This window comes from Morone saxatilis, unplaced genomic scaffold, assembly GCF_004916995.1.
Source record: "Morone saxatilis isolate NCDOM2014 unplaced genomic scaffold, NCSU_SB_2.0 Contig9, whole genome shotgun sequence".
NCBI lineage: Eukaryota > Metazoa > Chordata > Actinopteri > Moronidae > Morone > Morone saxatilis.
In genome coordinates, this window is record NW_023340268.1 from 1103623 (window position 1) to 1126298 (window position 22676).

Consider the following 22676-nt stretch of genomic DNA (forward strand, 5'->3'; position numbering starts at 1 on the left):
ACACACACACACACACAGATTAGTTCAAACTGTAGGACTGCATGTTGCCTGTCAGTCATCTTTAACAGCTGTGAGTGGAATCATCATTTTTATGGACATTAATTAAAGTTTATATTGTAATTAAGTACATTTACATATTTTTTTTCTTTTCATGCCACTTTCTACTACTACTCCACTACATCTGACAGCTTTAGTTACTTGACAAGTTAAGATTAAGACAAATAATGTGAAGAGTTTATAACATAATGTTTATACATGTTTTATACACCAAAAACGATTTTTCGATTTTTTTAATCAACTGACAGAAAATTAATTGGTAACTATTTTGATAATAAGTTCTTTTTAATGTCAAAATGAAAAGCAGATTTGCTGCTTTTAATTTAACCCCATTCAGATAATGGTTGATAATGATCTTGCTTTATTAAGATGTCACTTTGGGCTCTGGGTAACTGTGATGTGATTTTTAACTATTTTAAAAATGTTTGCAAACCATTAATCAATCGATTAATGGAGAAAATAATCAGATATACATTAAAAAAACGTGTTTAGGTCGAGCTAAGTTGGGGAACTACACAAAGAAGATAAGACCTAACGTTTGCTGAGGATAACTAGAATAACTCTACTCTTCCTCTCCAGGCTCTGGGAGGGATGGGGACGGGCCACGAGATCTCCAGGCCAGCAATGTGACCCCTCGCACCGCCCTGTTGTCATGGAAACCACTCTCAAATCCTGCAGGCAGCTACAGACTCACCTATCAGACTGAAGGTCAAGAAATGAAGGTGAGAAGAGTGTTTTTTCACTTACATTTCATTACTACTCTTATCCTTCAAGTAAAATGTGAGATGGATGAATGGCAGAGGAAAGGGGAAACAACAAAGTTCTGATACACAAATCGGTATAAATTAACAGACTTTAGATACTTTTCCCTCTTTAGTCCTCAAACAACTATTTATTTATATATATACATTTCTTTAATGAGAAATGATTAATCACCAAAATTATAATAGAAGTTTATGCTGATCATTTCTTTACTTTTAAATTTGCTGAATAAATTCATGTTTTTTTGTTTTTAATGTCTTGTAATTAATGGTCATTAAAACTCTAAATCACTTAGTGGAGAACCGTCTCTTGTCTTCCTGTTTCCTTCACAGGAAGTCATTGTGGGCGCCTCAGTAACCGAGTACAACCTGACCAGACTCCACCCCGGGTCCAAGTACACGGTGCAGCTACAGGCAGAAGGAGGAGGACGATACACTACTGCCATCTCCACGGAGTTCACCACCGGTAACCGCTGCTTACACGTTACATCGTTGTCGTGGCGATTAACTGATAGAGAGTTAAAGTCCTCCTCCGTTGTCTTCCTCAGGCACCCTGAGGTTCCCGTTCCCCACAGACTGCTCTCAGGAGCTGCTGAACAGCATCAGGACGTCAGGTGAGGTGGAGATCTTCCCTCAAGGGAAACACGGGACGCCGATGATGGTCTACTGCGACATGGAGACAGACGGAGGAGGCTGGACGGTACGGGGACATCAATGAATCAGTGAGACGGTCCTTAGCCTGTAGTCTCAGGTTATATGAAGGTTTTTCTGTGTGGAACCTGGTCTGTGTCTTTACTGTCTGCAGGTCTTTCAGAGGAGGAAAGACGGCTCGGTGGATTTCTTCAGAGGGTGGAAGGAGTACATTAAAGGATTTGGGGATCTGAGTGGAGAGTTTTGGCTGGGTGAGACACTGTCCATCATACTGACACAGTCTGAATACACTACTGACACTCAATGTACTCTACTGAAGTACAAATTCAAGGTATTTTCCATTTCATACAACTTTTACTCCACTATATCTCAAAGGCAAATATTGTACTTTTTAGTCCACTACATTGATTTAACAGCTTTAGTTACTAGTTACTTCTCAGATTACAAAGAACCCTTCGTAAGTCCCGCCCCTTTTTGGGACCTGGGTACTTAAAAAAGCTACGCTAGGGTTGTCTATGTTGGAACATCACCAAATTCTGAAGATGGTTAAAAGATAACAGTGATATATACAGTATATGTCTGTCCTGCATTCAAAATCTTACTTGAGTAAAATACAAAAGTATTATCATCAAAATACACTTAAAGGTTCATTCACTAGATGTTGCACTCAAACACCAGCATGTTAGAACAAAACAATGGGCACTACGGCCCACCAGGTTCCATTGACAAAAAAAAAAACATTTTACCCCACAGATATTCATAAAACACAACTGTACAGAAACAATAAAACTCATCAAAACTGTCTTGTTAGTCTTTCCACTGTTTGTCCAACAATGGTTTTGTCAATTAACTCAACTTAATTCACCAAGTTAGATGTGTAATTATTTGCAAAATAGACAAAAACAGTCATTTTACTTTGCAGATAAATCTAAGTGGACAGAGACAAAATAAAACTCACCAAAGGAATATTTACAACTGGTAAAGGTGGAGCTTTGTACACTGCTGGGCAGCTTAATGTGTAATAATAATTAAAAATTAGTTATTTGCTGTGAAGTAAAAACTACAATATTTGCCTGTATAGTGGAGTAGAAGTAACATAAAATGTAAATACTCAAGTAAAATACATGTACCTCATTTTTCCTCGGATTTTTAACTTATTTATATTCCAAACACCTTTGAAAAGTTCATCTTAAACCACACAACATAAATCTGAAGCAAGAAAGTCGAGTTTGTGTGAAATCGATCTGTCTGTTGCTGCTTCAGGTCTCGATAGCCTCCACAACCTGACGACGATGACCCAGATGATTCTGCGTGTCGACCTGCGAGACAGAGACCAGTCGGTGTTCGCTAAATACTCAACGTTCGAGGTGGCCAAGAGGAACTACAAACTGACTGTAGGCGGATACAGCGGCACTGCAGGTGACTGAAAATATAAAATGAGTTCCTGTAATACCTCCTGAAGGAAACCAGCGACTTTCTGGTGATTTCTCCATTTTGAACTTTAGGACTGCTCCTTTTTGTTTCCTCCCTGTTCGTGGTTTCAGGTGATTCTCTCAGTTATCACAACAACCGGGTCTTCTCCACCAAAGACCGGGACCCGGCGCCGTTTATCACCCGCTGCGCCATGTCGTACCGAGGAGGCTGGTGGTACAAGAACTGCCACGAGGCGAACCTCAACGGCCTCTATGGCATCGACGTCAAACACCAGGTAACAAACCTTCCTTTTTTTGTAATGAATATGTTTATTACGGAAGCCCTGTAAGGCAACTAAATCATTCTCTTGTGCTTTTTTTACATCTCAGAGGCAAATATTGTTTTTCTTATTCTACTACATTTGTCTGACAGCTTTAGTTACTAGTTACTTTTCATATTACAAAGGACCCTTCCTAAGTCCCGCCCAGTTTTGGGACCTCGGCAAACTTTCTTCCTGCTACGATAGGGTTGTCTATGTTGAAACAAACCAAGTTTTGATGATGGTTCAAAGATAAAAGTGACATATACAGTATATAGTCACATGTTTAGTTAGCTAATGTTAGCAAAAGGCTAGCTGACTCGCTGGCTAATCTACATCAATCGTTAGCTGGGTAATCTTTTGCTGACATTAGCAAACAACAGCTTCAGTTACTAGGTACTTTTTAAATTACAGTTGACCCTATTTCCCTGGTTCAGAAAATAATGAACTGCCTGTCTCTCTCTGTGTGTGTCTGTGTGTGTGGTGTTCCTGTGTGTTGTGTGTCTGTGTGTGTGTGTGTGTGTGTGTGTGTGTGTGTCCGGGTGTGATCTGGACCACCTGGATAAGGAAAATTGTTTTCCTCTTCATAGATGAGATGGACCAGCAGCCCTTCAGTCCTCCGACAAGGGATGCAGGGAGAGACCAGAGATAATGAACGTGTTTAAACACACGCAAGGAACAGTGTGTTCAATACTGTGCAAACACACACACACCAACACACGCACTCATATTTTAACAGGGTAGCCTCCGCTCTCACTTCAGAAGATGAGACGTATTTTTTTCATTTGTATTAGAGGTCAGTTATCAGTATTAGTTACTGTAGATTGTACGTTTGATCTTATTTCTCCTCTTTAAAGAGGTTACTACCAGTCTCTCCTGTATTTAAAGGGTCGTTCACCCACATTACAAAAAACGCATTTCCTTTTCTGTTTCATGCCGATATTCTGAGATAATCCTGAACTTCACACCACCACCGACCGGACGGTGGATTTGGAGAAATATTCATGGGTGCAGAAATATATCGATTTAAGGTCCTTATGTAACAATTTAAAAGGATCTATAGGCAGGATTGAATTACTATTCATGGTTAGTTTTATTAGTGTAATAATCACCCGAAACAGAATCGTTGTGTTTTTTTTTTTACTTTAGAAGTCCAAGTCGCATGTTGAACCACCCATGTATTCAACAGCAGCCAGAAGAAAAACCGGAACTGTCCAGATCGGCAGTCAAAAATCCGACTTTCAATTTTGTCCATTACCAAATTCTGCACATTTTGAATATCCAAATTGGATTTTTTTATCAAAAACATTATTGTGGCACATTAAATGATTGAACTGAATATCTAAAGTGACATTAGAAATCATACATTGTTTTATTTCAAATGTTAAGACTTTTTTACAAAACCTTTTTTGAACTTGAGGCGTCACTTGAGTCTAAATGTGGCAATAAAAAGATCAAATAAATTTCTGTTTTAAACTTTATCTTAAATCTAAATTATGTATTAAATTTGAACACCAAACTGGGGCAGCAGCCCACCTCTGAATTCGCCCACGACAGGACACTTTTACAGGCATAATGTAGCTGATGTTGCAGCACTTTAATCAGTTTATGTCTTCAGGTTGCAACTCAGAGGTGACTTTCTGTTTGGCTTTTTCTTGTATTTGATGTAAATAAAAACAGTTGCATGCGGTAAAAATTTCAGGAAATAATGACCAGCTTTGTATTGACGTAATTTGGATTATCTGTGGGCTTTATTTGTCTTGTAGCAATTTGTCTTGTAAAATGTTAACTGAAATGACACCAACAGAGGATCTGGTTTGTATTTCTGAGGCCTGCCAGAAGCACTTTTCTTTAGCTGCTTTAAAGCTCGCCAGTGCCCCCTGATGTTCACTGTAAGATATATCAGATGGCCTGTGCCCTTCAGTAGACAGTCTATGCTGGGTACACGCCTGAGGGAGAAGCAGGTGAGTGATGAACTTTTGTTTGTACTTGTGTGGTTCAGCTGCAGACCGTCTCTCAGTGTTTAGTCCCTCTGGGTTTTTGTGAATCTCTCGTGTTTTTATTTTCTTTTAATGATTCCCCCCTAAAAGAATACAAAATACAATGTTGATAAATGAACGCTGCATTGTGCTTTTGTTGGTATCAGCTGATGAATAACTCACTGCAGAACTGCGCAGAGTAGTGTGGAGGCCGGCAGGTAGGAAGGTAAGAGGGCAGTTTTTCTGAAGGATTTGATTTATTGATTGCTGTCAGTTTGTAAAGTAATGGAAGCCCTTTTCTGCAATATAATAATAAAATGAGAAAGATAAAATTGCCTGATGAAAAAAATATCCCATGGTAGTTATAATTATGAGATAAAAAGTCACATATTTTTATCCAACTTTCTATCTCATAATTTGACATTTTACCTTTTTTTTATTACTTTTCTGACTTTTTAATCTCAGTTTTATGTAATAATAAAAATTATCATTCTAATAATGGGGCCTTATGGAAATTGACTCACTGCTGGAGCCAGCCTCTAGTGGCCGTTAGAGGAACTGCAGTTTCTGGCACTTTGCATAATTTTTTCAGCCATCGAGGCCTCGAAACATTCAGCTGGCCAGGAGGACGATGAGCGAGTAATGGCCAGTAAAGAACATTTATCCAACTTCTGGTGGAACTTCAAGATATTAAAGTTCCTTTTGTCATATATTTAAATAGAGAGACAACAGTCTATGTCATTATAATGAACATTTTAAAACTTTTTTTGATTCAGAGCAACACATTTGTTCCCATTTGTTGTTGTCATAAAATATTTTAATGGGTTTAAAGTCAATTTATTTGGTGAATAAACAGGAATATTTCTTTTTCTTATGCACCTGATGTCTCATTCTGTAAACAAGCAAAGATTTAATCTCATTTTGTCTCTTTTCTCAGGTAAACAGCAGGAAACAGTTTGATCCAAACGCAGCCGAGGGATCAAGCCGTTGTCTTTTCATCCTCGACTGCAGATCCCAGATGTCTTTTTAAACACCCTTTGTTTTTTTTAATTGGTCCCTGGGGTGCAGTCCCCCCACCCATCTGCTCACCAGGCAGCCAAACACATCACTCCTTACCTGCTCACTGAGCCACCTGGGCCTCTTGTTTACAGGTGTGTGTCTGTGCGTCACCGGGGACCGGACGGCGAGGTGGGAGGGACAGGTGCTGATCATCAGTCCAGATGCTGGGACTGTGATTGGTGGAGGATGAGATGGAAGCAGATCCCAGATCAGTGCTCTCACAGAGGGAAACTGATCCCAAAACCACAAGACAGGGGGGTGCAGGGACACCTGGAGCAGTGAGAGGGTTAAACAGGGAGACCTTCAGGACAGACACAACGCGGAGAAAATATCTGCTTTTTAAAGGGCTGTGTTGTTTGAAGGGTTCATACAGAGCACGCTCAGTGGAAACCAACCAGGAGTCTCTTAAAGACAGGTAAGGTCTTTTTCATTTCCTTATTTGTATAAAAAAAGGTCAAAGATTTGAGTCTTACTTACTGCATATTCAAGCGTGATCAAAATTATATACGGTATTATAAAGTATAGTTTCAGGCTGCAACAGTTATTTCAATTAATTGATCAATTGTTTTATATCTAAAATGTCACAAAATGGTGAAAAATGTCAATCACCTTTTCCCAGAAGTCCATCTTTAAACATCTTGTTTAACCAACAGTCCAAAACCCAAAGATATTAAATTTTCAATAAAATAAAACAGAGAAAATAGAAAGTCATAACATTAAAAAACAGAGTTGCAGCTGTAATATCATTTGCTTTATAACTGTGTTATAATTAAATACATTTTTATGTATGAAAATATACACTTTTTAATACTTGTTATCTCTGAATTTGTATCTTTTATCTACCTTTACTCTTATTCTAATTGTTATTTGTTGTCATTTGCAATTATGGAGGAATGAAATTGCCAAAATCAAAAGTAAAGTCACCAAAATAACTAATTAATTCATCATATTTGACATAAATTGATAATTCGGTTTCAATTTGCTTCTGTATTTATTTACCTTTTTTTAATTAAAGTTCCAGTAGGATTTTGTAGCACCTAGTGGTTTAGTTGCAGATTGCAACTCCCTCTGAACAACCCTATCTAGGGCCAGTTTGTCTATTCTGGGCTACTGTAGAAACATGGTGGTTTAACTGTCATCAGAAAACTCAGCTATTGTTTCCCCAAACCTAATTCTTGACTAATTTGTTTTCTCATAAAATTCAGAGCCACACTATTTTCTAAGCTGTTGTCATATTTCAGCATGCAGTTTTACATGTAGTATGCAAGATTAGCTGCAGACTCATTATATAACCTCCTCCAAAGCCTGGAGATTATTATAGATTGCATTTAATGACATATCAATTTATTTACTGAGTCATTTATTTATTTATATTTTTTAGGCAGTTTTGGTCCTCCATATATTATACTGCATGTAAAAATAAATCAAATAAAAACAAAATTAATCAAATATTTCAATAAAATAAGCAAAAAACCTTCTTAAAAAAGAGAAGTCTTGAGATTCTTCCTCCACAGTCTATAATAAGAAAATGCAGCCAGACTTATTTGTCTTAATTGTTGGTTCATTTAATGCTGTTGTGTTCAATGACCTGAGGCAGTGGCTGAAAGGGATTATTCAAATAATAATAATAATAATACATTTTATTTATATTCACAGCCTTTTAATCTAGTGATACATTTTAAAATCGCTTCTAAAAGAGACAGTGATGATGTCAAAATGGGTGCAATGTGATATAATTGATTACGTTTGTGTGTCTGTATATTTCACCAGAACCTTGAAAGTCATTGAAAAGTCCTCCCATTTACTACTGTGTCACATTTGTGTTACAGTTTGGGTCTGTGTTGTTGTTTATTAATATAGACGTTAAATGAGTCTGTTTTTAGCTCTCTAATGAGGGCTGTGATTACAGAGTGGACTGATAATTACTGCCTGCACCTTCTCAGGACAATCATGATGTCACCAGACGACCGAGCCCTGGAGGACCTGTTGTACTGCAGTGACCTTGGTGACGAGGCGGAGGAGGTGGAGCTGGGCAGCGGCCCGGCAGGGCTGGAGGAAAGTGTTGCTGCAGACAATGTGAGCATGAAGACAATAAAACATTACAAAAAAATTGCAATCTTTTAAACATTTTTCAGACCATAAGAGTCATTATTTTTATTATTGTTCACACAAAATAGACTCTTATTTCATCCTCTGCCTGTCCTACAACATCAGCTAAATACTCGGACGTTTCAGTACAAACTTTCTAGTAATTTAGTGAATACAACACAGGCCACACCATACTATACTTATGCAAAAAAGGTGTCTTATCTCAACTGGTGCCTCTCCAGCTACCGGCAACCCTCTGGTTCCCTACAGACTGAAGTACTGCTGCCACCAACAAGTGTTGTTTTCCGACTGAAGATATTTTTGAATAATTTCAGGTGGTATAAAGAGAGATTGATCTTTAGTTGGTTGGATTTGGTTTAAAATCCCCCTCTTCAGTATTGTGAAATAAATCTGTTTGTCAATCTGTCTCAGACGCCGACAGCCATGTCCGTCCAGGAGCCAATGATGTGTGCCGGCTGTGGGGAGCAGGTGTGCGACCGCTTCTTCCTATTGGCTGCAGGCAGGGTGTGGCACAGCGTCTGCCTCCGCTGCAGCCAATGTCAGTGCGAGCTGCAGACACACCCCTCACTGTACTGGAGAGACGGAAACATCTACTGCCAACAAGACTACTGCAGGTCCGAAACGTCCTTCTCTTTGTCTCCCAGAATGTCAGAATGTCCCTTTAAAGGTCCAGTGTGTAGGATTTAAAGACATCTAGAGGTGAAGCTGCTTCACCCTTCCCTTCCAAGTGCAAAGGAGAAACTATGGTGGCCGCGAAACAGTGCTTCAGCTAAGACCACCTTTGTCGTGTCCAAGAGGTCCAAGATCAGGACTAGTCGATAATCAAAACTTGGTCGAGACCAACTAGAATATTTGGCGAGACCAATGGCAAAGAGACAATAGAGAAACTTCCTGAGTCCAGATTCGGCTCTATCTACAGACAGTGTTTGTTTGGTCCCTACTAAGCTACTGTAGAAACATGGAGGTTCAACCCGGTGGACTTCATGGAAGGCGACCCACGGCCTCCTCCTAAATGTTACACACTGGTCCAGATTTGTTCAAATTTAATTTTCTGGGATTAAACTTGTGTTTTTTGCTGACATATCCTGACATCTGACTCTGTTTGATTTCTCTTCATGGTCAGGATGTTTGGAGGAGGTCAGTGCGCCCGCTGCTTCCAGCCAATCCCAGCTTCTGCTTTGGTCATGAGGTCTGGTGAGCTGACCTTCCATCCTCACTGCTTCTCCTGCCAGGTCAGAAACATTATGACACATCACAAAACAAACCAAATAAACTGGGTTGGATTACTGTCTCTCCATGGATTACAATCGAGACATAACACGCAATATCATCAACATAATCATTGAACATTTAATAGTTGTTTGCACATGACGTCAGGTCATTGCGTTCCTGTCGCGTGAACTCTTAAAATGTCTGCTTTGTTTGTGAAAACAAAGGGCATCGGCAAAACGTAGCCTTTAGAATATTTTCATCACTTTACCTTGCAGTCAGACAACCCTTTCCGACGGGGAACTGAAGCCATTATATTCATTTATGCTCTCTCAAAGCCACCAGACTGACTTTGGTGTTTTAACAAACGAACCGCTAAAGACAGCAGTAGACCGGCAACTCCTGTGTTCAGTGAGGTTTTTATCAAAGTAGTTTGGTGTCTTTGAAGAGAGGCAAATAACAACATCAAATCCCTGTCGGAAAGTCTTTAAATTCAGATAAGAAAAATTGCTCCTCTGAAGGTCCAACATATTGTGATTTTCAGTTTGTACCTTCCTCTCTAATATTGTTCAAACTAGCAGAGCACAGACTCTCCTCCATTCTGCTCCATTCTGCTTTTCACTTCCAAGCTTCCATTCCTAGCTTTCACACCTCATAGAAATCCTGTGCAAACAAGCTAATACCTGTACTTGTACATATCTATATGCAACTACTATCATATCTTACACGCAGATATTTGTATGATAATTAAAATGTTTTGCAGGAGTGTGATGTGAAATTAATACCAGGGAACCTATACTGCATGCAGGGCCAGAACCTCTACTGTCAGTCCCATTACCATGGCAACGGGAGTGTCCCGCTATCACACGATGTCCCACCCGAAGCAAATCTGAAAGAAAGTGAGAGCTGTTTTTGTGTGTCTATTTTGTTTTTATACATAAATGCATCATTCATGATCAGCACTGAACCAGACAGGAAATGTGCCTCGAAACCAAAACTAGGAGCTAAAAGAGGCTAAAAACGAGACCTTTAGCTATCAAAACACTCCTCTCCGTGTGTGTGTGTGTGTGTGTGTGTGTGTGTGTGTGTGTGTGGAACAGCTCAAAACCAGGTCTCAGGTGAAGGGGAGGAGTCTGTCAGCAGTCCTGAGCCACGATTAGACAACAGAAGGACGGTTGGGCGGACTCGCAGGCGGACAAAGAGAATCAGGACATGCTTCCGCAGCGAGCAGCTCAGAGCGCTGGAGTCGTATTTCGCCCAGAAGCACAACCCTGACGGCAAAGACTGGACCTGCCTCGCTCACAAGACCGGCCTCCCCAAGAGAGTCCTGCAGGTACGAAACATGAGTGATGATGCAGATTTTAGGTTTGATTGGTCATATAAATGGTTTTAACAGAAACTTAATTAGTGTCATTGGTAACTACTGTTTACCCTACTAGTTCATGCCAGAAAGGCTGCTGTGAAAAAGGTCTGTTGACTTTTCATTTCAGCACTTCTGAATCATTATGATATAATCATAATGGAGCTCACTATAGTTAGAGCTTCTTAAAAGGATGCAGCCACTAACCACACAGATGTCCAAACATTGTATTTACATTGTTATTCTCAAGATTCAGCTTTGTTTTTGTTAAATAATACAGAATTACACACTGAAATGCAGTTATAGCCTCCACTCTACACATACAAGAAAAGTACCAAACCGCCGGCTCACAGGCCATTTCCAGCCCTCCATAGTCTCCTCTACAGTCTGGCCTGCAAGATATTATTATTTATTACTTTTGTAGTTGTTTCATATACATTTAAACTCCCTCTTTTTGTACAATTAAAATAAAAACACAATTAGATTTTTAAAAATGTATTTCGTTTGGCACAAAGATGATAAAAAATAAAAAATATAATTTAGAAACTAGTTTTATTTTACTTTTAAGTCTGTAGTAATAGGAAATTTTCAGAATACTGAGCTTTCTTGTAGTACTGAAGTGGCCCTACCATGAGATGACAATACCAGTACAATTTGAGTTCTTTACAAGAAAGATGCGTACATATATGTACATACATATGTTTACACACATATAGAAACAAAATGTAATTTAGAAAATGAATCCTAATTTAATCTTAATTAACAAATATCTTCAAGTTCTTCTTTCACTCACACACAGGTGTGGTTTCAAAATGCTCGGGCCAAACTGAGACGTTCGATTACCACAGACGAATCTCAAGCCAACTCGCCCTCTGCTCCCCCGAGAGGCATAACCGTGGCGACTGGCTCCCCGTCCTCGGCCTGCTCCCCGCCCGACCAATCACAGCCCTTCCCCACCAGCACCATCGACCAGCTGCAGCTCTCCCTGCTCACCGCCCCGCTCAGCGACCCACCGGTGAGTCCGGCCCTCAGCCAGTCACATCAGCTGCAACACCCCGCCTTCTTCCTGGACTACGATTCCCAGAGTGCACCAGGGTGTACCTCCTCTCTGGAGGCCTACGAGGACTTTGGAGAGGCAGGAGGAGGCGCAGAGGGAGAAGTTGACGCTGATAGTTCTTTTAGACCACACTACTGTTAGTCGAGGGGTCTGCTTCTACAATGTGAGCAACTTTTAAAATGAGAGAATAGTTAAGATTATGATCCTTAAGATTTCAGCTTTAAATTTGAAGCAACAGTAGCAGAAAATGTTAACATCAGCAGTAAATGAATCCAATCTGATATGTGTGTAGGACAGAGAACAGTAAACAGTGAGGCTGATGTCAGTGAGCTCAAATTACAAACAGTAACTCTGGATCACATGCTGCATAGTTTCCTGTGACTCCTCTTGTGTGTTTAGAAGGCAATGTGGCGGACTCCACCACTGACAATTAAAACTATTACATAGAGAGGTAATTACACAATATAAATCATAAAAAAATCTGACTATAAATAGTTTTTTTATTTAAAATCTTAAGGATTATAACTTTAACAAATGTTATAACTCTGTTGTTGTGTGATTCAAATTTAACTATGAATCAAACTAAGCACTACAACCAGTACCTGACTGGTCATGTCACTGTATAATAGACTTCTTTTGGGACTGTTAGACAAACTGAAATTGAAACTGACTGAAAGATATTTTCACAATATGGCAAATTAATGCAAAATTACAAAGAAAATAACTGATGTACACTGTGTTATGCGGCATAATCACACCTCAATGTTGTATTTTAACCAGTGAAATGTATCGAAGGATGATTAACGTTAAAAGGTTGTGATGATATTGCAAATGTAGAATTATTGCTCAGGTTATAAAATGTCACTTTGGACTCTGAAAACATACAATAAACACATTATTTTAAACGTATTGATAGATTATTCAATAATAAAACAAATTATTTGTCTGTTTGGTCCTGACTCTACATCACGTTACTTCATGAGCCTTGTATTCAGCCACTTTAACTGTAATTACTCTTCCCAAGTCCCGCCCCTTTTTGAACATCCATCAACTTTCTCCTTTCCTGTACTTAGATATGCTATGTGCTAGCTAACTAGCTAACTAATCTACATCAATTGTTAGCAAATTAGCTTGCGTTTTGCATTAAGATTAGCTATGATGTAACGAGCTAGGTAATGATTAATGTAGAAGATGTAGATCAGTTATTTAGTTAGCAAGCATTTTATTCTGTAGGTAATCCCTGGCTAACTAGCCATCATTTGCTGATGAAGTCTGTGAGATGAGAGAGTGAAAGCTCAGGAAAAGTCTAGCATATGGACCTTTTCTTTAAGAAACTTTCCAAATGTTAAGAACAACAAACACATACTGAAACAGTCGGACATCCATTGAAATCAGATGATTCCTGTATGACTGGAGCTTTCTGTGTGACACTTGAATGGTGAATAAACCTTCAACTGTTTTCAATGTTTCCTTCCAACAAGTTTCCTCTTTGTGCAGCACACTTAGTGGCTCATCCTCAACGCACATTACACATAAAGTTTAAATGATTAGCTGATCAACAGAAAATGAACTGGCAGCTAATCAAATAATCCCTTTAGTCTCATAGTGTGAGGATTTTATACTTTTCTTTGTCTTTTGTGTTTGAAATATTTTTGTTGATCAAAACAGAAAAAAACTGAAGACATCACTTTGGACATTTTCCTACTTTTTCACATTTATATTTATTTATATATTAAACAGTTCATTGAGTGAAGGTGCCCCGTTGAGTTTTACATTCAGTGTTTCTTACAGACACATACTGTGTATATCTGAGGTCTAACAAACTTTTTTAATTTTAATTCCGCCGGCTCCTGGCTAATCCAGAAATGGTCAAAGAAAAAGTGGCTATGCCCTTAATTATAATTATTATAATAATTATAATTATTACTTAATATAGCTCAAATAGGTGAGTTGTGCAAAACGTCACCATCAGTGCAATTGTCATGAACGGGGAAACACCAAAATCGTTCTTTGTACCAGGCTGTAAACATTGGACATTTTTATATGGGATCTCCTTATGGAGACTGACTCACTGATGGAGCCGGCCTCTAGTGGCCGTTAGAGGAACTGCGGTTTTTAATACTTCCATGTTGGCCATGAAGGTTGCCACTTAATGAGAACAAACAAAACAGCGACCCACTCCCACATATTGCTCCATAGTGCTACTATTGGTCAGAAACTCAGGGTTCCTTTAGTCTATGAAGTAATCAACAGATTAAACCAGAATGAAAATAATCATTAGTTGCAGCCGTTTTTTAGTTGTTTAAAATCTGACTGCAGAGAGAAATCAGGACACCAAACATGACACTCAATAGTAAGTTTACTCTGAAACAGTTCCTGTGCATTAGTAATCATTTAATCTCCTAGAACTAAACAGTTGGTCTATACTGTTACTATACGAACTGTTATTTTGATTGTCTGCTCGTCTGACTGCTCGTGTTTCTTGACCTCATTTTAGAGATCGAGTTCCCAGCTGTTGATAATGGACACAACTACCAAAATAAGTTAGAATAAACCAGAATTTTCAGTCTGCTCCTCCAGCCTTCATCTGTCCTGATACAAATACAAAGAGCATCCTAAAATAGCCCAAAGGTGGAAGTCATTACAGAATAAAACACCCAGACGAGGCCTGCAGATCCTTTGTCATATAATTTTGTGGTAAATTAGTTGGAAAGCGTCGTTTGAGTGACTGATGGTTTGTCAATACCTCAAACCCTGACAGACATTCTTTCTGGTGTTTCTGCGTTTTCCCAGCGAGACGACCTTCATGACGACAACGATGACAAAAGAAACTGCAAACTGCCCCTCGTCTTTCTCTCCGTGCCATCCACTCACCGCGTCCTCCTCCCCTTCTCTCTCTCTCTTTCTCCTGGAGACTTTCTGTCCTCAGAAGCATCTTAATGAATTGGCTGCTTCCTCTTTGTGAATTGCCTCCCCAATCAAGGAATTGGCGATAATTACAGCAAGGTTTCTCAGCTGAAAGAATGAAGGTTATGACGGTTGATTTTGCGTGCGTCAGAGGGATGAGGGACCAATGGGTGACAGCAGCCTGTGACCTGAGTGCGGCGGGGTGGGAGGACGGAGGGCAGGCAGGTTTTAAAAAGGTCAGAGGCGACAAATGTCGGAGAAGATACAGCAAGTTGGACGACGCAAGGTAAGGCGAGAATTTGGGACGCAACTAATCTGAATTTTCTTCTGTTTGACTTTCTCATGTGTTGGTGCTAAAAGATAAAGTTAATAATTTCTCCAAGTTTTGGGTTCTTTTGTATATTTTTTCACTTCTGAGAAAGTGTTAATGACAGGATCCAAAAAATATTACATAATTATGGAAGGGTAGCTCAATTTTTAAGTCAAGGAGGGCAAAATATTCACATTTCACTTCTTTATTTGGCTCCCATCACAAAAAACTCTGACGAAGGCTCTGTGCCAAAAAGCGGAAGCAGTTGTTTCGTTAGTGCTACCTGTCTATATTTCTTTTAATATGTTCAATGGATATTTTGGTTTAACACTCCACTGCAGCCTCCTCTTCCAAAAAACGACCAAATTTACAAGAGGTTTCTTAGTGATGCATTTTTGCAGAAGAGAAAATAAGTTAAGAAAACTCATAATTTCAAGGCAACTGTTCACTAAATTTTCAAGTTAAACTCTTGAGTTTTTAAATAAACTAATGATAATGATAGGTTACTTTTCTTCTTTAGAAAAACTTGAATCTTTAATTTTTACAAACAAAAAAAATCTGTACTTCATAGTTTAATACATACAATTGATACATCGGTTGATAATATGTATAATTTAATATGATATGTTATACAGATCTGGATACATTTCCATAAACTTGTATACAATTGGATTTTTCCAGACACAGGTACTTTTTGACAAAGTGCACACATAAAATCCAGGTTTGTTTGTTAAAATCAAACTAATGGTAATATTTTAGTGCTTGGTGACATGAAAGACTACAGAAATGAATCTGTGGATGTGATTGGTTTTCCGATCGGTGGTGGGGGGGTGATAACAAAAGTAAGGTTGTAATGAGTTATTTTTTGGGGAATAACTGTTGTTAGTGGGGAAAGTAATGTTATTACTGTATTGTGTTACAAACCAATGCTGGTTTTGATTGTTTGAGAATAACATGAGAAAATTTTTATTTTATTCGAAATGTTCTAGACTTTATTGTGATTGTAGCTGAGTTGGCAGATAATCAGGCAACTCATGTTTATTGATTTTGGACTTGTTTGTTACTTGTTGGCAGAATATCTCAAAAAACAGATTTGAATGAAATTTGGTGGAAAGTTTGGCAATGGGGCAAATTGTTGTTATGGCTCCTGAACCTGAAGGTGAAAAAACCTAAACAGATACTTTTGAAACAGTTTTTTTAGATTTGTCCTACAGATTTTATCCAATCCTCTCCAAATTTGGGTTATATTTGCAGACAACTCATTGGTCGAGACAGACGACCACCCACCTAGAGCCGAGGGGTCTGTCCGAGGTTTCTGGCTCTTAAAAGGAAGTTTTTCCTTGCCGCCGTAACCAAGTGCTTGCTCATGGTGGAACTCTTGTGCACAATTGTAACTATATTTAGATGACTCCTGCATAAAGATTTGCCCTCATCAGTCTCTTCAGGAAGTTGTGATCACAACAGTTAACTCAAATTCAACCAGTCCCTGTGATTTCTGTGCAACCGTGCAATTTTGTCCAAGAACCACATATTTTCCGTAACTTTGACTAATCATTGTGTTTTCCTGCAAGTTTCACCAATCATAGCAGTCCTCTGTGCAAAACTTTGAGCCATAAGCCACCAAATTACTATAGGTGTGAGTCTTTAGGTATCTTACAATCTGAATTATTTTGTTTCTTGGTGTCATGATTCAGTACCTGGGGTGCTGATTTCAAGATCTCCTCCAGTCCGCCGCAAGCTCAGAAAGTCTTCAACATCGAACGAGACATGTCAACCTCTTTCTCCCCAGGAGATTGTAGAATCAAAAGTGCACCCAAACGAGACGGGAATGGCTGAATATCTTGCGGCTCCATTTTAGCTTGGCTACCGACTAGGTTAGCAGCGACTCACCAGTAGCTACTACACTGCTTGCTACATCCTTGTTTTATGAAGATGTGTTTTCAGGGTTTCTGTAAAATGAACCAAATTATTAAATTGTGGAGAATCTAACGACAAAAGAGGTTTTAAACATCCAAAGAACTTCTATAAAATCCAGACCAGGCCTCTAATTAAGAAATGCCATTAATGTGTCAAAATGTGTAGCCACACCAGGCTAGTAAATGAGACCTGCTTCTAATTGGGACCCTGCTTAATTAAAGTTTAATGGAATACAAGAAAAACATATTTTGGAAAACAAGACATTAGAAAATCGGCTATGAAATCAGACATATTAAGCTGCAACAATCTGACTGCAGACATATATATAAATGTACAGATATATAAATTAAGCCCCATCATTCACATCTCACTTTGTGTATTTTGATATATCCACAGTTAAACTACTTCTTTATTTTTTCAGATGAGACTTTCTTTCCATCTCGGTGCCTCACAGCTCACCCTCCTCTCCCTCACCCTCCTCTGCCCCGCCCCACGGACCGTCACATCGTACCCCCACTCCCCTACCGCCCTCCTGCCTGCCATGGACGTACCTGACCTGGAGACCGCCCTGCTGCACCTCCAGGCTGCTCTGGACGAACCGACACACGATTGGCTCGTCCAGCCTGACGCGTGGGCCGAGTGGCCTCAAGACCCCTGGCCGGCCCAGCTGGAGCCTGGGGAGGAGGAGGAGCAGGAGGAGGAGGAGGAGGTTAGGAAGGAGGAGTTGAGGAGGAGGAGGAGGGGGAGGATCTGCCATGGGAGGAGGAAATACTGCTGAGGGCCCAGAGAGGAGACCTGGTGGGCCAGCCGCTGTCGCCCTTCCCCCGGGGTCACTCTCTGGAGGGCGCACACTATCAGGAGGGAGGAGAGGGGGAGGATGGAGGGAAGAGGAATGAAGCTCTGACCTCCTTCGCTGGAGGACTCCAAGCTGTCAGCCGGGAGAAAGGAGGATTCGGTTTCCGCTTCGGGAGGAAAAGATGGACTGACAGGGGATGGATGAATGAAGGGAGGGGGAGCACAGAAGAGAATAAGTGGAAGTGATGAGGAGAGGGTCTCAACAGGGAGCGAAGATGATGGGAGATAAAGAGGGTGAAACTGAAACAGGCTTCTTTCCATGTGAGGGTGGTGATACACTCAGCAATTTTCTAGGCAGCAAAGATGGCTTCCAGCAACAGGCAATACACAGCGATGCACAGTATTTAAATAAGTCACGGCAACCAAACATTGCTGGAAAAGTTGCCCAGTGAATCACTGCTTTGAAAATAAGAAGCAGCACAAGGTTTAGGGCAGGTTGCACTTTAGTTTGAGGAAATTTGATAGAACAGGAGGAAGAAAATAAAGAAATAATATTTAAAAAAGACTTTCTCCCAGTGTTTTAATCCTCTGAGCACAAAGAAAGCAGCAAGAGACTTATTTTTTAGTGATTGGATGTACAGAAATGAATGTTCACTTATCGACTGGAAAAGTGGATGTAAATGTTAAAGTAACGAGTGTAATAATAAATGTACATAGATATATACCGGAAGTAGGCGTTTGTACATGTGTTAATTTGTCTGGCTTGGATATAAGCAATGAATAAAGAGTTGGGAGGCGCAGACTGTAACACTAAACTCTCAACACAGATTTTGGGGTTGATGGTTTGATTCCTTTAAGTGTCATCAGACAAAACAAGGAAGAAGTATTCAGATCATTTACTACAGTAAACATACTAATATCACGCTGTAAAAGTATGTAATCAGGACAAAGTACTTAAATTAAAAAAATAAAAATGTCCCCTGTGACTGTTGTAGTATTATATATGATGTCATTAGATTATTCTGACTCGTTTATTAATGTAAAAGCAGGATTTTACTGTTTGAGGTGGAACTTATTTCGGACTGCAACTGATGTTTGATTGGATTTATTGACTGTTTGGTTTGTAAAAATTTTGAGAACAGTGAGAAGTTCCAGAGCCCAAAGTGATATCTTCACAATGCTCGAACCAACAGTCCAAACCTCAAAGTTACTACAGAACGACATTATTAAACAAAAAGCAGCAAATCCTCAGATTTGGGAAGTGTTTTTACATGAAAACTGACAAACAATTATCAAAACATTTGCTAGTTCTGGGCTCTGGTACATTTTCCTGATTACACTTACAGAGGCTGATGTACTTTTACAGACAGCAGCAACAAGTAACTTTCATTTTGTGTTGATTCTGGCGCCCCCTGTGGACAAAGGCGAGACAACTCTAAGTGCTTTACAGAGTTTACGAGCAAAAGCACAAACAAAACAAGAAACAAATGATAAAAACAATAGAAGCAAGCAAAAGGACATATAAAAACAATAAAATTATACAGACAATCAATAAAACAAACTAACAAATGATTAAAATGATTACATTCATTAAAATAAACAGCTTGGATTTGAAAGTAGTCAGCATTGTTTCAAGTCATAGCTGCCAACCTGGACGTCGGGGCCTCAACTGGGGTCACATGTGCTTCATAATTTTGTTTAATTTATGTGAAGAAAACTAGATGAAATATTGATCTTTAAAGTTTAGATTATTATGATGAACTCGGCCTACATTAGAAAACTTAAAACAACTACAGCGCTAATAGAACAGGAGAATTTTTGAAAAAGTGCCTAAAAATATCAGGAAAACTCGTCTTTGATGCTCACAGGAAATAATCTGCTCCAATTCGTTTTACCAAAACTTCCTGTTCACTATTTGGGTTAATTGTATGAGTTGTTCTTTACTGTTATTGTTATTAGGGTGACCAGGTGTCCCACTTTGTATGGGACTGCACACCATTTTTATCCCTTGTCCTACAGCCAACTATTCAGACAATGGGATTCTACCAACAAATTTTATCTTATTTTTGTAGCTTTTTTTTGTCATATTTGCTGAAACTTTCACTATATCCCGACAGTAGTGTACGAGACAGATAGTCTGAGAGAAAAATCTACTTTAAAAATATACACTGTAGGTCTAGAAAGACGAAATGTAAATGTAAAGTTAAGTAAATTGTGTAATCTAACAATAGCCAGGGACAAGAAAACACAAAAATTGGGGGGGGAAAAAAGAAGCAAATTATGTTTTTCAAAATTATAAAAAATACATAATAGAATACAGAATAGAAAATTGTATAAACAGGAAATAATCTGCTCAAAATTCCTCCAGATCTCTGGTTTTCGAGTTCACCGTGTGAGATTTATATGTAATATCCATAAAATATGTAATTTAGTCAGTATAAATGATAAACAAATGATAGAAAATTAGGCCAGGAGAGGAAAAAGGTTGGGAACAGAGTGCTCTGATTGGTTGTTTCCTTCCAGGTAAGGTGGATTCTCACAAATGCATCAGGAGGAAACTGTTAAAGTTTCAGCAAATAAGACAAAACGTTACAATGTTTTGATATAAAAGCTACCAACTGCAGCTTTAAGGTAAAATGTTGGGAACCACTGAATATAATGTGAACACTTCCTCCACCACTGACGGTAATGTACACTGAACCCGCCCTTTATGTAATAACACTTACTGCCCTCTTACACAAACCTCTCTAGTTGTAATCTGCCTAGCAACCAGTCTAGCGACCCGGTTCTGAATTATCTGATTGGCTGATTATCTCACAGTGTGTTCCGGAGCAGCAGGCCACACTTCTCTCGTCCGGAGCGGTTGTTATTTTACTCTTTTATCGGATAAGTTTTGTCGTGTAGGCGCCATGAATCCACCAACAGCCTGGATATTTCTGTTCTTGCCACTGTTGTGGTTGAATTTGGATCCAGCTGTAAGCGGTAAGTTCACTGTCTTCGTGCCTGTGAGGCGGGAGGAGGACGAACGTCGGTTAACACCAACGGTTAAAAAACCAACGGTCGAAAAACCAACGGTCAAGACGTTAACGGCTCCATGTCGTATCTAATTACAGTCATATGGATTTATTTTTAGTATTTTTTAGTATATTTAGTAGACAGGCGACGTGAACCGATCCCTGCCTGTCTCACATGTCAACATCTTACTTCTCTAATCTGTTTTGGGCCTGTCCCATAAACTATATCCATAAATATAACCTTATAAACTGTTTATTTTACCGTTGGTTAGAGTTATCTAAAGCTAACTTAATACTCCTTCAGCTTCATGTTGTTTCACAGTGATATTAATGTCAGGAACTAACGCGGTACTATATAATGTTAAACATAAACTAATAAAAAGTCATTTAAAAGCCCTTGAAAGAGTTCCTGTTAACACAACAGAGTCAAACTAAATCTATATTACAGACTTTATTTTGTAGGCAGTCAAACTAACGTTATATCAATATTACAGACTTTATTTTGAAATTGCATCATGGTAGATAGTAATGTATTTTCATTCCACAGCACTGAAAAGAAGCATAAAAGCATATATAAAATCAAATATTTAATATAACAAACATATTCACTATTTTATATTCTTTATAAAACAAATTGCTTTGGTCACTTTCAGTCAGCCTGGCCTGTTGTGTTACAGACTTCCTGCTTTAACTTTAGGTCTCACAGCTGCGACCTGACGATGAACTTTATCTTTAACCACATAAGGAGAAGCTGCACTCGTGGTGCGTTCAGGGTCAGACAGAGGTCAAAGAGTCTGGAAATGGTTGCAGAAGAGTGTTTTTGACAAAGGATACAGTAAATATAGGAGATATATATATATATATGTGTGTAATTTGCTAATTAAGATAAATCTAGTGACTTCTGTAAGAGTAAATCTGTAGAATATATAAAGTAAATGAAGAATAATGATGGAAAGATGGGCAGTCTTTACTTTGTAGAAGCTATAACCAGCTAATATTTGGTATTGATTAGTGACATTAACGTTTGAAAGAAACTTAATTCACCAAGTAAAAGTACAATTAGATATAAAATAAGAAAACATAACAAGATTTTTTTTTAGATTATTTAGATTATTTAAACTAAAATTAGAAGAATATTTAATTGTTCCAGCTTCTTAAATGTGAGGATTTGCTGCTAGTTTCTGATAATTGAATATCTTTGACTTCGATCCTTCTCTGACCTTTTATAGATCAACTGATTCAAGGTGGACACATTACCAGAAATGTGTGTAAACCTGCATTTTAAAGGAATTAAATGTACACAATGTGCAGTCCGAGAGTTGTTCAGTGCATTGGCCCTTTTTCATAGCAGACATTTGGTGTAACAACTGGTGTCCCAGTCTATTGGAGGGTCTGATCAAATGTACATAATGTGTACGTAGATCAGTTTAGCTTATAGAGAGCTGTAGAGAGAGAGAGAGAGAAGAGAGAGAGAGAGATAGAGAGATAGATAGGAGATAAGATAGACTTTATTAATCCCAGAGGGAAAATAGGTCGTCATAGCAGCAAGGTGCATTTAAATACAATAGAATAAAATATCCTGTAACAATAAACTACAATAAAATGATATATTAATTAATATTTTTTGGTGTTTCTGTTGTAAAATGTGAGAAACCCTGATTTGAACAAAAGGACAGTAAAGTAAAAACTATTTAATGTATTTATTAAGTTTGTATGTTTAGTTTCGTTTGTCAGCCACGTGAACGTGAACGGAATGCGT

The 22676-nt window shown here is 38.8% G+C and overlaps 3 protein-coding genes and 1 pseudogene across 3 annotated transcripts in view; all 4 read left to right on the top strand.

Moving 5' to 3' along the window:
- The window catches only part of LOC118343116 (tenascin-like), a gene marked incomplete in the record, with an annotated part of 40344 nt that extends 36491 nt beyond the window's left edge, over window positions 1-3853 (top strand). The window contains 7 exon segments of the mRNA XM_035681871.1: window positions 637-779; window positions 1152-1284; window positions 1367-1518; window positions 1624-1720; window positions 2733-2888; window positions 3014-3176; window positions 3742-3853. Coding sequence (XP_035537764.1) covers window positions 637-779; window positions 1152-1284; window positions 1367-1518; window positions 1624-1720; window positions 2733-2888; window positions 3014-3176; window positions 3742-3853 — 956 coding nt within the window.
- A 3422-nt stretch (window positions 3854-7275) lies between these two features.
- LOC118342351 (LIM/homeobox protein Lhx9-like) lies at window positions 7276-13406 on the top strand. The gene is made up of 6 exons (XM_035680842.1): window positions 7276-8315; window positions 8760-8962; window positions 9472-9580; window positions 10321-10456; window positions 10658-10890; window positions 11717-13406. The coding sequence occupies exons 1-6, from the start codon at window positions 8130-8132 to the stop codon at window positions 12113-12115; spliced, it is 1266 nt and encodes a 421-aa protein (XP_035536735.1). The 5' UTR covers window positions 7276-8129; the 3' UTR covers window positions 12116-13406.
- Window positions 13407-17529: 4123 nt separating this feature from the next.
- Window positions 17530-18516, top strand: qrfp (pyroglutamylated RFamide peptide). The gene is made up of 2 exons (XM_035681731.1): window positions 17530-17785; window positions 17821-18516. The coding sequence occupies exons 1-2, from the start codon at window positions 17530-17532 to the stop codon at window positions 18147-18149; spliced, it is 585 nt and encodes a 194-aa protein (XP_035537624.1). The 3' UTR covers window positions 18150-18516.
- A 2171-nt stretch (window positions 18517-20687) lies between these two features.
- LOC118343117 overlaps window positions 20688-22676 on the top strand; it is a 36372-nt pseudogene continuing 34383 nt past the window's right edge.